At 38.6% G+C, this 14555-nt stretch overlaps 1 protein-coding gene across 1 annotated transcript in view; it reads left to right on the forward strand.

The window, feature by feature from the left end:
• UBE2B (ubiquitin-conjugating enzyme E2B) overlaps positions 1-9005 on the forward strand; it is a 22067-nt gene extending 13062 nt beyond the window's left edge. The window contains exons 4-6 of the mRNA XM_006866078.1: positions 1350-1439; positions 7083-7171; positions 8060-9005. Coding sequence (XP_006866140.1) covers positions 1350-1439; positions 7083-7171; positions 8060-8188 — 308 coding nt within the window. The 3' untranslated portion in view covers positions 8189-9005. The remainder of the gene's footprint in view (positions 1-1349; positions 1440-7082; positions 7172-8059) is intronic.
• The last annotated feature ends 5550 nt before the right edge of the window (positions 9006-14555 follow it).

A 14555-nucleotide genomic window follows, 5' to 3' on the forward strand; every position in this document is an offset into this window, starting at 1 on the left:
CACTGTTGGTCGTTGTGACGTAACTCAGGATTCAATTTTTAGCCTATTTCCTTTTTAGTCTGCCTGTCCTGCTCCACAGGTTCCGTTCAGGCCTTTTTCCTTGTGATAAACAGTTCAGGGCTGGCTGTGGCTGTTTTTCACTGCCATTTGGTTTTAAGTGTAAACTGTCACTTTAAATTTCGAGGAGACATGTGTACATGCCTAGTATAACCCTCCGGGGTTGTAGGTGGGGTGTCCACTCGCTCAGGCACCCCCTCTAGTAACCAGAATGGAGATGTGCAGACAGCGAGAGAGCAAAGAACAGATACCAAAAAAAAAAGACTGTCCACACTTTATCTCTGCAGTTCTGTCAGGCGTCTGTGGCTTCTCTGACCCTTACCCTGCTCGGTCTCGCCCAAGATGGCAGCTCTGAGAACACTTGAGCCTCTTGAATTAGAAAGCAATGGGTTTCTTGCTTCTGCTACCTTCTAAATATTCCTTTATATGTGGTTCAGCGATCTGGCACCATCCCCTGAGCCTGCTTGGTACGGTATTCTGTGTTGTTGCTGTGCCTACCCGATCCGCCATCATGTTTCTTCTCTTGAAGGGGGTTTTTTATTTCTGTGTTTTAAAACTACATTGATGAAGTATGGAAAGAAACTTGCAGATGCACTTGGACGTTTTAATAAGGTGTAATCCCGACTTGTTTGTCCAAGAAGTTGTAGTGAGAGAACCCTACTGACCCTTACGTAGTTGAATAAGCACAAAAGAAGAAAGACAAATACAAAACCATGAATAGCGATTATTCAGGGAATAGGGAGTGGAGTTGAAGATTGTTATACCCTGAACAAGACTGACTTTTACAGATGCATGCTTTAAAAACTGTTTGTGGCTAGTGACCATTAAATATTTATTTACACTGACCTAAATATCTATAACCAATAGTAGACAATTACACTAGAATTTTAACAATTCTTGCCATATTTAAGTGAAGGGATTAATGTAGGGACAAAACAGACCTTTCATATTAACCCCCTTGCCTCCAGTCTGGGTCCTTTGTCCCTTAAAATTCCCTCACCCCACATACACACACACATACTTCTAGGTTATTATAAACTACATATAGTACTTCAAATGTGCATTTTCAATCTCGGACACTAGGAGCAAATTGCCTTCCAAAAAAGACAGTTAACATTCCCACCAATAGCAGGTGAAAGTGCTCACCAGTGCTATGTGATTGAAGTATATATTGATACCTTTTATGTATTAGATCAAAATAGGCACTTATTGTGTGGTTAGGCATATAGGTTTGAGAATTAATTGATAAAGAAGTACAGCTGACTTTACCATAATTTTGGTTTATTTTCCAGGTACTTTTAAACTAGTAATAGAATTTTCTGAAGAATATCCAAATAAACCACCAACTGTTAGGTTTTTATCTAAGATGTTTCATCCAAATGGTAAGTAGCAATTTATCAGACTTTGTAAATGATTGGGTAAAAAAATACTTGTTTCCCTCCTTTAGGGCTTGCTTCTTCTCACTATTAGGGCCCACGTCTAGATGTTGCCTCTTTGTCACCGTTACTCACATTTTCTTAGTCTGAAATCTTATCAGTTTTCCCAATTTGATGTAAAGTTTTATTTTAATAGTTTTGATGTATAATTAATATTTATTTATTTGTAGGAAATCTGAAAGATATCAGAATTTGCTGGTTTAATTTAGTTTTTAAAGATACAAGCAGATGTTTGTATAAAGTTGGAATCATGTTGGGTGTATGTATGAGGATGTCTGTGTGTGTGTTTGGAGCCCTGGTGTGGAGATGTCAGATAAGCACTGGACGGCTTTCCTTGACATCAGTAATTCAAACCAGCCAGCTACTGCTCGGAAACCCTATACAGGGTTGCTAGGTTGGAACCGACTTGATGACATTTAACCACATGACAATATGCATGTGTATATATATGTGTAGAATCCTGGTGTGGTGCTGCAGAATAATGCACTGAACTGCAAGGTCAGTTTGAACCACAAGGACGGCAGTTCAAACTCACCTACTATCCTTGGAAACCCTTTAACAGGGTTCATGACGAGTTGGAATCAACTTCACAGCACTTAACAACAGATAATGTGTGTGTGTGTGTGTGTGTGTGTGTGTTTCATACTGTAGGACTCCTGGTGTGACACGGGACTGGTCACTACAAGGTTAGCAGTTCAAACCTACCAGCTGCTCCTCGGAAACCCTATAGAGTAACACACAAAAACATACCATGATGGCTTCAAAAAGTTTGTGGAAAAAATGGCATGAAAAGATAATGGAATTTTTTCCAAACTTTTTGAAGCCTCATACATTTGTTGTTAAGTGCCATCAAGTTGATTCCGATCCATAGCAAACCTGTATAGGGTTTACAAGGAGCAGCTGGTATGCTTCAACCACTGACCTTGCAGTTCACACAACTTTGCAATCTGATGCATTAACCCACAGTGCCATACCAGTACTCCATATATAGAAATACTGTGAACATTTTTCTTATTAAATATTCTTCTGCATAATTTTTATAAGTTTTAAAATATTCTGTTATGGGATTTACCATAATTAGTATGCAATTGTTGGGTTCTCATAACAAGCACTTTATTTAAAATAAATTTTTTCAAATACCATGATTATCTCCTTATATTTTTTTATAAGTAGAATTGCCGCGTCAAAGCATTCTTTATTTTTAAGGCTTTTAATATAGTTTTCCGGGTTTTTTCCTTCAATAAGGTAGGTCCCATTTTTCATTAGGATAACATTATTTTATTACTAGTAATAAATGGGTCCTGAGAGTCTTTTGTAATTAAATTTCTTGATTTCATCTGGTTTTCTTCTATTGTTTTTATATGCTGTATTATAAGTTACCATATGAAAGACTTTCCTGTTTGTAAACTTGCCTCATTTGAGTCTTTACTCATCACCTATCTTGTTTTAAGGGAGAACATTTTCAGGGGTCCGTTAGCTACTAGGCAGAGCTGCCCAAGGAAAGAGAAATGTGCTTGTGTCTGGGATCAAGGTGACTTCTCAGTAATAGAATTAGTCTTTGGTGCTTCATAGCTGTGAAGTTACTTTTTCCTTCCAGCTGTCTTTATTATTTATTTATTCATTGATTGGCTCAAAACTAAGATAGATTAATTTTAGATTTTTCTGTGGGGATTTGCAACTTTCTTAACACCTACTCCATTATAGCTTTACCTGACTTGGTATTGAATCAACTCAAAACAAATTATAGTAAGGGAGTTGTTTAAATCAAGGTGGGAAAGACTATAAAATTTGCAGGGGTAGGATAGGATATATTATAGGGATATAAGCTTATCAACGTAAGCAAATTTATAGGGAAACAGTGTATTTGACTAATTCTTACAACTTCATACCGTTTCCCTTTTTTCTGATATGAGTATTTTTTATTACTTAATTTTCTAGTTTGTTGTTACTTTCTGTTGGATCAGTTTTCAACTCATAGTGAACCTTATATATAGGTTTCCAAGGAGAGTCTGGTGGGTCTGAACACCAGTCTTGAGATAAAATAATCCTTGTTGTTGTTGTTAAGTGCTGTTGAGTCGGTTTCGACCCATAGCGACCCTGTACAGGGTTTCCAAGGCTGTAAATCTTTACGGGAGCAGAAAGCCTCATCTTTCTCCCACGGAGCCACCGGTAGTTTCGAACTGCTGACCTTAAGGTTCACAGTCCGATTCATAACCACTACGCTATCAGAGCTCCTTGTTGTGGAATACAATTTGCATATTACTCACCCATGACATAAGTCAGTGGTTTTCAGTATACTCCCAAAGTTGGGCAGCCCTAACCACAGATAATTTAAGAGCATTTTCATCACCCTCCCCAAACTTCATACCTGTTAGCAGTCACTCCTCATTTCTTCCCATTCTCCACTACACCCTCCTGTTATTGTTAAGTGCCATGGAGTTGATTCCAACTCACAGCAAGTCCGTATAGGGTTTCTGAGGAGCAACTGATGGGTTTGACTGCCAGTCTTGTGCTTACCAGCCCAGTGGTTATCTTACAACACCATACCAGGATTCTATATCCTTCACCTTCCTCTTCTATGCTGTTGAGTCGATTTTGAGTAATAGCAACCCTGCATAAGGTTTCCGAAGACTGGCTGGTGGGTTTGAGCTGCTGACCTTGGGGTTAGCTTTCCAGGTCTTATCCTACAGCGGAACCAGAATTCCCTTAGACCTTCCTGTTATTGGTCATTGTGTGCCATCAATTCAGTTCTGACTCATAGTGATCCAGTATATGATTTCTAAAGTGTAGCTGGTGGGTTTGCACCACCAAGCTTGGAGTTAACAGTCCAGTGCTTATCCTATAGCAGCACGCCAGGGTTCCTTATAACCTCCTGTTGTTGAGTGCTGTTGAGCTAAGTTTTGACTTACAGCGACCCTGTATAGGATTTCCAAGGCTTTGAATCTTCACGGAAGCAGAAAGCCTCATTTTTCTCCTGCTTATATCCTCTTGTTGTTGTTAAATACTGTCAAGTTGGTTCTAACCCATAGCAGCCCTATATAAGGTTTCTGAAGAGCACATGGTGAGTTTAAACTACCAAACTGACTTCGCGGTCCAGTGCTTATCCTGCAATGCCACACCAGGACTTATGGGATAAAGCGCACTGGACCGCATGGTCGATTTAAACCACAAAGTCAGTGGCTCAAACTCACCAGCCACTCCTTGAAAACCCTATACTGGGTTCCTGTGAGTCAGAACTGACTCTGTAGCACTTAACAATATAGATTTTCCTATTCTGGGTATTTCATGTACATGAAATCATACACTATATGGTGATTTGTGACTAGCTTCTCTAACTGAGCATAAATGTTTTAGAGATGCATTAGTGTTGCACAAAACAGTACTTCATTCTTTTTTTACTGTTGAAAATAGTCCACTGGAATATTGGTGTGACTGTGATAATACACTAGACTGCAAAGTCGACGGTTAAAACTTACCAGCTGCTCCTCAGAAACCCTATTCAGGGTCACTATGAGTCAAATGACTTGAAGGCACTTAACAACAGTATTCTATTGAATATAGCATATTTTGTTTATCAAACATCAGTTGACAGGCAACTGGGTTTTAGTTTGTTTACTTTTGGATTACTTCTTGGTAATAGTTCTAATTCAAAATCTATAACTCATTTTGTACTTTTATGGGTTTTACAGAGATGATGGATTCTTCTTAGGTCTTATCAGAATTTGATGCTCCTGTGAGACAAACAGGACATGATGGCTGTCCTACTCTAAAATGGAAAGTCTCGTCTAAAGTTAACAGAAGTACTGAGCACACGGATAGTAACTGAGACCATGGGAGTGAGATTGCCCAAAGGGGTATAAAATGGGAAGAGGACCTTAGGGTAGAGCCCTGAGAAATGAGAGTATTTAAGTGTGATTTGTACCACCTTCAAAAAAAAGCCTCTTATTCCTGTTTTTCATGTTGAGTGACCTGTCTTGCTTGAAACTGTAGGAAAAGCACTGGACGGGACTGGACTGCAAGTTTGGTTTGAACTATAAGGTTAGTGGTTCAGACTCACCAGCCGCTCCTCAGAAACCTATACAGAGTTGTTCAAGGGCACTTAACAACAACAACAATATAAACGTACAGGGAACCCAAGGGAGGCGCAAATGGTTAAGCATTCCACTACTGGAAGAAAGATCTGGCAATCTACTTCAAAAAGATCACAGCCTTGAAACCCCACGGAGCACAGTTCTACTCTGCACATATGGGGTCGTCATCAATTAGAATTGATTCAGCAACAATTCAACAGATAAAATCAAAATGCATTTACCCTTTACCAACAGGCAGTTTTGCTTCTAGAAATTCATTCTAGGTAGTCTCACCAGGGGATAAAATATCATGTCCATTGTTGGTATATAGCACATAATCAGTCCAAGACGGGAAAAGCCTCCTAACTGTTTAAGACTTATAAAAACTTATTTTTTTTTCTGATTATGAAAAAAAAAGCTAAGACTATTCATAATCCTACTAACTACAGATAACCACTACTTTCGTTTGGCATTTGGCTGATATTTAAATGAAAATTCTTGAATATAAGTTTTTACCAAAAAGTGGAATCATGGGAAGCTTTATTTTTTCAGGTAGTACATTGTGAATGTCTTTCTACATCAGTAAATATAGAAATATGTAGTTCCTGATGGCAGCATTGGTATTAAGTGAATGTTTATGGTTGTAAAGTGCTGTTGGGTTTGGTTCCAACTCATAGACACCCTTATAGGGTTTTCAAGGAGCGGCTTTTGGGTTTGAATTGCTGACTTTGTGGTAAGCAGGTCCAGTGCTTATCCTACAGTGCCACTTCAAATACCATTGTTAAATTAGCCAGTCCTCTCGTTATGGAACACAACATAGTTGCCAATATTTCACTTTTATAAAATAGTATTGCAGTGAACCTTCTATAGATGAATCTTTGTGTATGTCCATGATTATTTCTTTAGAATAATTTCTAGGAATGGAATTTCTATGTCTGAAAAAAAGCAGTTTTTCAAGAGTTTTATTTTAATACAATTGACGCTTGGATAACATAGATTTGAACTGTGCAGACCCACTTTATATTCAGTTCCTTCCTGTTATTTTGGTGAGCTCAAGTGTTGCGAGTATCTGCTTACAACATTGTGTGATGCTAATTATCTCTGAGTGAGTGGTTCCTCTCTCCATTAGGGGACTATCCTTCCCCAGTGAGGCACTAGCACTTACTGGGGGAAATTCAGCAGTTCAGACCATGTTGTTAAGGGAACTGTAAATGACACATGAGTTTTCAGTTGAACTGGAGGTTGCTACCCCTGACACTCTGGCCCCCACCCCTGCTGTTCAAGGATCAACTGTATTTAGAAATGTGGAATTTAAACAGATATGTTGAAAATTTTCACATGGCCTCATGAAGAAAAGCTTTAAGATTGGCTTTCCTGTAAGACAGAGGATTAGTTACTTTATTTACTGAGTGTTCTAAATTTCTGATTGGGCCAAGCATTTTCTTTGTGGTAAAGATTTCTGTTAACTGTTAGATATGACAAAGTTAACATGTAACCAATTCTAGTGTTGTCTTTGCAGTGTATGCTGATGGTAGTATATGTTTAGATATCCTTCAAAACCGATGGAGTCCAACATACGATGTATCTTCTATCTTAACATCAATTCAGGTAAGTGTGTTAGGATTCTGTGGGATACAGTCCTTTAATAGGAACCTAAAGGCCAAGTGAGCAAAGTTAATTTGACCAACATCCAGTGTATCAGTGGCAAAGCTCAAACAGGAACCCATGATTTTCAGCTAGCTGTTGTGATTTTTATTAGTGGCTACATTCGATTAAATCCATGGTCCTTTCCTGGTTTTGTGTGTGTGGAGTATTTTCTCAGGTCACATGTAATTAATTCCCATGAAACGTAGTCATAGTTATGGAGAAGACTGAAAACTCTTCTTGGGATTATTGCTTGGAAAACCATAGAGGCCTCAAGAAACTGCCAAGTTCAGAGAAGCATCGAGTGCATTGCTGTATCCAAGAAATTCTGCTTTTTAAGAAAAGACTACCGTAGCAGTCTGACAGTATGAGGCCCCTCATATTTCAGAATTGACCTTAAAAGACAGTTTTGGAGGAGAGTAGAATGAGGGATATTTTTGTATGCATTAGTTTCAACTTTTGTATTTTGTTCCTTTGCTTCTAGATATATATACTTTTATATATGCTTATTTGCAAAGTAATCATGAATGGTAGTTGCTGAGCAGTTTTAACCAGACTAGACTGTTTATCTCCTGGTTAATGAGAAAAGTGTCAGTTTGCTGAAGAATGCGGTTTTGATATCTTTGAAATTAGATGTTATAAGGTAACTGAGAACCATTTGTTTTAGAAGCTTAACTGTAGGTACTCTCTTAGTGTATCAAGTCATTTCCACAAGTATTTAGACCTAAAAATATGTAAGAAATCATTGAAATTTGGTGTTTTGTGTCATTTTTCTGTGTTCCATATCTCGTCCTTGCTGGTGTAAAAAAAATTAATCTGCATGGTTTTTTTCTCCTTTTTATTTCCTTCTAGTCTCTGCTGGATGAACCAAATCCAAATAGTCCAGCCAATAGCCAGGCAGCACAGCTTTATCAGGAAAACAAACGAGAATATGAGAAAAGAGTTTCGGCAATTGTTGAACAAAGCTGGAATGATTCATAATAGACAACTGGTCTGTTAATCTTTTTCATCATTGTTGTGTATAATTTACCTCTCAGTAGAAAGGCTAACAAATTTTAAGTGCCACAGGTTTTAAGGATTCTGCAGAAAAAGAAAAAAAAAGTCCTTAAATTTAGAACCTACAAAAGCTTGTGTATCTTGATTAATGTACTTTTTATTGCATGGTGTGAACTAAGTTATTGCTACATAAATTTGTAATATATCCTGTTTGTATTTTTTTCCAAGTGTATAATGTTGGTGTGGAGTTTTCATGGCAGAATATACACATTTTGTAAATCTGTACTTTTTTCAAATATTGAATGCCTTATTTTTGAATTCTTTAGATTTTTAAATTGGAGAAAAGCACTTAAAAGTTTTTTATATATGAATATTACATGTAAAGCTGTTAAAATACATAACTTCAGTGCAAGAGACTTTGTCACTTATTTCCTTGTCTCTGTAGGAGGGGTTAATAAGTCTCTAGCTCTCCATCAATTGATGATAGTTTCATTTCCAGTTTCAAGAGAATGGATTTATATTTTATCAAGAAATTCTTCAAATTTGATTCTAAACCCCAATTATAATTTCATATTTTATTTTGACTGTACCTATATTTGTTTTGAGCAATTATATACATGACTGGTTTGATTCTGTCTAGTTCTGTATTTAGCCCACTTGTTACAGTTTCTTCAAACACTACTTATTGTTAAAACTGTACCTTTTGCAATTAGCAGAGAGCTGATACAACTTACTTTACTGCATGGAAGCATCTTTAAAAGGTTTTATAGTGGTGAAGGAAGTAAAACCATAAATATTTACCAGAAAGTCTTGCCCCAATATTAACAATAAATATGAATTGGTTGCATTAGTTTGAGTAAGGCAGATGTTTACAAGGAACCCTGGTATAGTTTAACACTTGAAAAATTGCTTTTTAATACAGTTGCATATCTGTTTGTTCTGGGAAAATGTTTACCACCAGGGCCTGCTGAGTTGCTTTCTCTTGTGGAATTTTTTTTTTTTTTTTTAATCTCCCAAATTATATAAAAGTAGTACTGAATTTAGTTTATTGGAAAAACTTTAAAAACAGTATTGTAGAAAGATGAGATCAAATTATCCTGTGCTTTCAAATAGTATAGAAAATGGAAAATATCCTAGTAAATTTTGTTGAACCAAGTGTGTAGTCTTCTTGCTAGTTAAAACAGCTATTTTAGCCACTATTAAGACCCCAAGAGTTTCTTGTCATATCAAACCTAGCTTAGGGAAGTTAGGGAGTAATCAAGTAGCTTTTTATCTATTTGAAGACTAGTTTATGTAGTATGGCAGTGTGTACAACTTCTTTTCATTAAGCAAAGTGTAACACTGGAATGGATAAGTGCTGATCTTTGCTTCAATGAGGACTTTATCATATTAAATGTGTAATGCTTTTATAGTTCAGCTCTGCAACAAATTAGCTTCTATAGGCATTTACCTCAGTAACTGACTCTTAGATTAACTATGCAGTATCTGTGAGGACTCTTCCGATTTTAACTTCATTAAATGTCATGTGGATACTGCTTCAAAATCCATTTCTATCCTTACCATATTATTCTTACACCTTTTTAACACTGGAACATGTCAGGCATTGATAGATAAAGCAAAAGTTACATCTTCTATTGAGGAGAGATCAGTGATCAACATGTAGCAGTACTCATACATAGTTCACATTTCCATTGGAGAAAATTTTCTAAAAAATTTCAGATTTTTTTTTTCCAGCCTTGAAATGGATTCCCATTCATTATTTTTGATTGAGTACTCAATGAAAATCTTAAAGCTAAGAGAGTATGTCATGTAAAAAAATTTACCTTTGAACACTAGGTTAATGTGTGATGTGACAAGAGGCTAAAACTGAGATACTTATTTTTGTTATGTATGCTTGTATAGTTGAATCTGTGAAAGTTTAAATGCATACGTATGTAATTCTTCTAACATACAGCACTCTGCCAAGCTCTAGTCTTAACATATATTCTCTAATTTCAAAGTCACAAGAATTCTATGGGATAAATTGTTGTTGTTGAGTCAGCTCTGACTCATAGCGAGACCGTGTACAGGGTTTCCAAGGGGAGTGGCTGATGAGCTTGAACCACTGCCTTGCAATTCAAACCTTGTGGTCCAGCGCATTATCCTGCAGTGCCACACCAGGACTGTTGTATTTCACATGGGAAGAAACTAGGTACAGAATTATTCAGTAAGTTGCCCAAGGTGAGCAAGCTAAGTGATATAGTTGACCTTCTCTGTCTTCACATTGGGAGAGTATCAAGATCGCTGAGGGATAAGATGCAGAAGTCAGACATACCTCCTCTCTCCAACCTTCTTCACCCAATTCTGACACCAGTATCCCTCCTGCAGCTCCCAGGTGTAACAATTCATTGCAGTAGCTGCATGAAACTCAGACAATACACAGATTGTGAAGTTTATTAGGGAAGTGACAGGTTATAGTTCAGGATCAAGAATGACTCAGGATACTGTTCTTCAGTCAGGACAGTTTCTCAACTATGCCTGCCAGCAGGCCTTTCTCTGGTCCTCAGCCTTACCTCTGCCCTACTCTGGTGTGTAGTTCAAAGCTATTTAGCTCCACCAATAAGTGTTTGGAGGCACCCTAATCCACCAGGAAGTCTTTCTGAAGGAACTCAGCAATCTTGTTCAGTGGGTTGGCACACCCACTGTACCTACCTTGCTGTGTAGGCTTGGAAGCCCACCACACCGTCTCACACCTGTCTCCTGATTCTGTTGCCACCATTTCTCTGCTGCTGTTCAAAACATTTCATGCCATCTCTCATGTTAGGACTCCTTCTGTCTCCTGTTTAGGAGGTTCTCAGTGCATGGATCCTGGGTCCAAAGGACACGGTCCATTACTGGCTCTTGGTGGTAGTGAGGTTCTCCCCGCCTAGTGGAATGGCAAAACTGACCTATCCTCTTGTATACACTGGACTGCTAACCACAAGGCTGGCAGTTCAAACCAACTATCTGGTCCTTGGAAACCCTAATAAAGGGTTGTTATGAGTTGGAACTGACTCAATGGGACTTAACAACAACCTCTCTAAGGGAGCCATGCATTTCACTTCCATTATTAGCAAACTTGATGGGCCACAAATGTGCTGTACTACAAAGTTGGTTTGAGCCACAAGGTTGGTGGTTCAAACTCACCAGCCACTCCTTGGAAACCCTATACAGGGTCACTGAGTGGGAACTGACTCAGCAACACTTAACAACCCCAGTCATATGGTGGGAGTTAGAAAACCATGAGAAATGCTACACAAAATCAACCTATGGCATCACATAATCAGTAACTACTATCTGATTACTGGTAGCGTAGTGGCTACGAATTGGGCTGCGAACCGCAAGGTCAGCAGTTCGAAACTACCAGCTGTTCCACAGGAGAAAGATGAGGCTTTCTGTTCCTGTAAAGATTTATAGCCTCGGAAACCCTGTACAGGGTTGCTATGAGTCAGAACTGATTCCATGGCACATCACCACCACCACCACCAGTATCTATTAGAAATCTTATTGTGGCGCTGTAGGATAATGCATTGGCTGGCATAGTCTATTTGAACTGCAAGGTCAGTGGTTCATACTCACGTGCCACTCCTTTGAAACCCAATATAGGGTCACTATGGGTTGGAACCTACTTGACGGCAGTTAACAACAACAGGTATTAAATATTAAGGGATTGAGTTTAGGAAATTATACTGAACTTAAGTAATACCCTAATTTGTGAAACACTTAAATTGATTTTGAATTATGTACAGGCTTGTATTTATGTACTTTCTTTGTCCACTATCTTTTCCCTTTTGAATTGTAAACAAATACAGGTGTACTTTCTGGTGTTTGATATATAGGACATAGGACAATGACGTATCAGTAAGACTAGATTTTTTTTCCTCATTCCCAGAAATATCTTTGTATATGTGCAAATGTGGAAACACTCCCTACCTGGCAAAAAAATAATCTTATGTAAGTGGAAGGTAGTGGAGAAGGAAGCTGTTAAAGGTGAGTATTTAGCAACAGTCTGTTCTTTTGCTCAGTAAACAAGGTGCCTGCCTACGCAGTTTATTCATTTGGTACTTTTTAACCCTGAGACTCAAGCACAGTTTAGAGTTATGTCTCAAGTATCCTGGTCTCTCAATTCTCCCAAGTTTTGGGAGGTAAGGGCCATATCTGACAAATCTTGGAGTCTTGATAGTATTTATTACAGTTCCTTTCTATTGGATTCAGTAATGCAAAGCCCCAAAGAAATTTGTGTTATGTGGGAATCGTAAATGTAAGTAATAGAAAAGTCAGTCGTTGGAAAGCTACTGTTGTTAAGTGCTGTCAAGTAGGTGCCAACGTGGCGACTCTCTATAGGGTTTCCAAGGAGCAGCTGGTGGGTTTGAATCACTGACCTTGTGGTTAGTAGTCCAGTGCTTATCATACAGCACCATTGAATCAGTTCCAACTCAGAGTGACCCTAGGTACAAACACTACCCAGTCCTGCACCATCCTCATAATTATCTGTGAATCCGTTGTTGCTGCCACCACTGCCGGACTGTCTGTTCATCTAATTCAGAGACTTCTTCTTGGTCACTGATGTTCCATTTTTCCCAAGCATGATGTTTTCCTGGGACTGGTTTCTCCTGATACCATGTCTGTAGGTACGAGAGATGAAGTCTTAGCCATCCTCACCTCTAAGGAGCATTCTGGCTTTACTACTTTCAAGACAGATTCGTTTATTCTTCTAGCAACACGTGGTACTTCCAGTAGGCTCCAAAACCATAAAAAGCTACTGTAGGATCCTGTACCAAAATGGTATCCCTGTTACTTAAGTTCCCACCTAGTCAGAAAAGAACTGAGCTGCCATAGGCAGAGAAAAAGATGACAGTAATTTTATTCAGTTATACTGGTATATGGCATAGAGCAGAGATTGTTGTTATGTGCCATCAAGTCAGTTTTAACGCATAGCAACCCTGTACAGAATTTCTGAGGAGCAGCCCATGTGTTTGAACCACTGACATTGCAGTTCAAACCAACCTTGTGGTCCAGTGTTTATCTTTCCTACAGCATCACACCAGGACTCCACACACCGCAGTAGAAATTAAAGGTTACTGTTAGAAGGATCTTTATCCTTTAAAGAAACGTATTAAATATGTGCACCTTTCTTCAAGAAGTTGCTCCACAATTGCTAGTCTTGCCTGAATGGAATAGCTTGGCGTTTGTTTTTGTTTTCCCTAAGCTTATTCATAATGATGAACATGGCTTTTATTTTTTTTTTTTTAAGTTGAATGAGCCATGCACTTTACAAACCTTGTTGGGTTCAGCAACATTAACTCCTTGGGAGATGGAATCAAGTTGGGAATGGTGGACTCCAAGCTTCCTTATTGGTATATGAGAGATTCTTACTTGGCTGAGAAATGTGCAAGGACTGACTGAGGAACTCTGGCATTTCCACTGTGCTAAAGTCAGTTCTTTTGCCAATGACCTACATGATAGCATGTTTGGGAAGACTAAAGAATTTGCTAAGAAAAAACAAAGAACCATTAGTCTTTACCTGGTGAATGGTGTTGGTTAAATGTATGCTGCTTCTGTAGTCCTTTGGAAATGGTAACCTAACCTGAAGTCTTACCTGGAAGACTGGGATTCATAAAAGTGCCATTAGGTTGGGATCTTGTGGAGAGGGAATCCGAGTCTGTCTCTGAAAGGATCCCCTAAGGCACCATCAACCTGAGCTATCTCTACCCAACTGAAGTCTTCCGTTACTTGTCATTCTTAGAGTGAGGGAGGAGTTCTGCCAAAATGCAAACATGAAAGCACTTAACTGCAGACCGCTAGAGAGCAAAGGGTTTGTTTTGCTACGTCCTGTCTGAAGCCCAAGATAAACTTGCCTTCTTTCCTTATCCCCTTTACAAACATCACCTTTTGCCAAGAATACTAAAGCCCACCAGCTGAATTCAACTTAGCTACGCTCCTGAGCAGAATGTCAACTGCAGAGATATTTGCTGTTCTTTGGCTGGGCTCCGTGTAAAATTATTTTACACAACTTGACTTGGGAAAATTTCCTATTTTGCATTCGTGCTCTGGTGCAAAGAAAACAAAAAGGCCAGGAAGCTGATTACCTACTATGTCACTCCAAATCTAAGGGATACTGTCCCTTCAAGTTGTTGCATGTTCTGATAACCATGTTGGGCCGAGAACCAAGAAGGAACCCAGACCTCATGTCACCAGATTTGGCTAAAGGCTTGAAACATTATCTGAAGAAAACCTTAATTGGTAACCTTCCTGTGTTGTTCTTGTATGGACAAGTAAGGCCATATCAGGGCCTGGCAGTATTACGTGTATCCTCTCTGGCTTTTGTTAAGTC

This window comes from Chrysochloris asiatica, unplaced genomic scaffold (genome assembly GCF_000296735.1).
Source record: "Chrysochloris asiatica unplaced genomic scaffold, ChrAsi1.0 scaffold00087, whole genome shotgun sequence".
Classification (NCBI taxonomy): Eukaryota; Metazoa; Chordata; class Mammalia; order Afrosoricida; family Chrysochloridae; genus Chrysochloris; species Chrysochloris asiatica.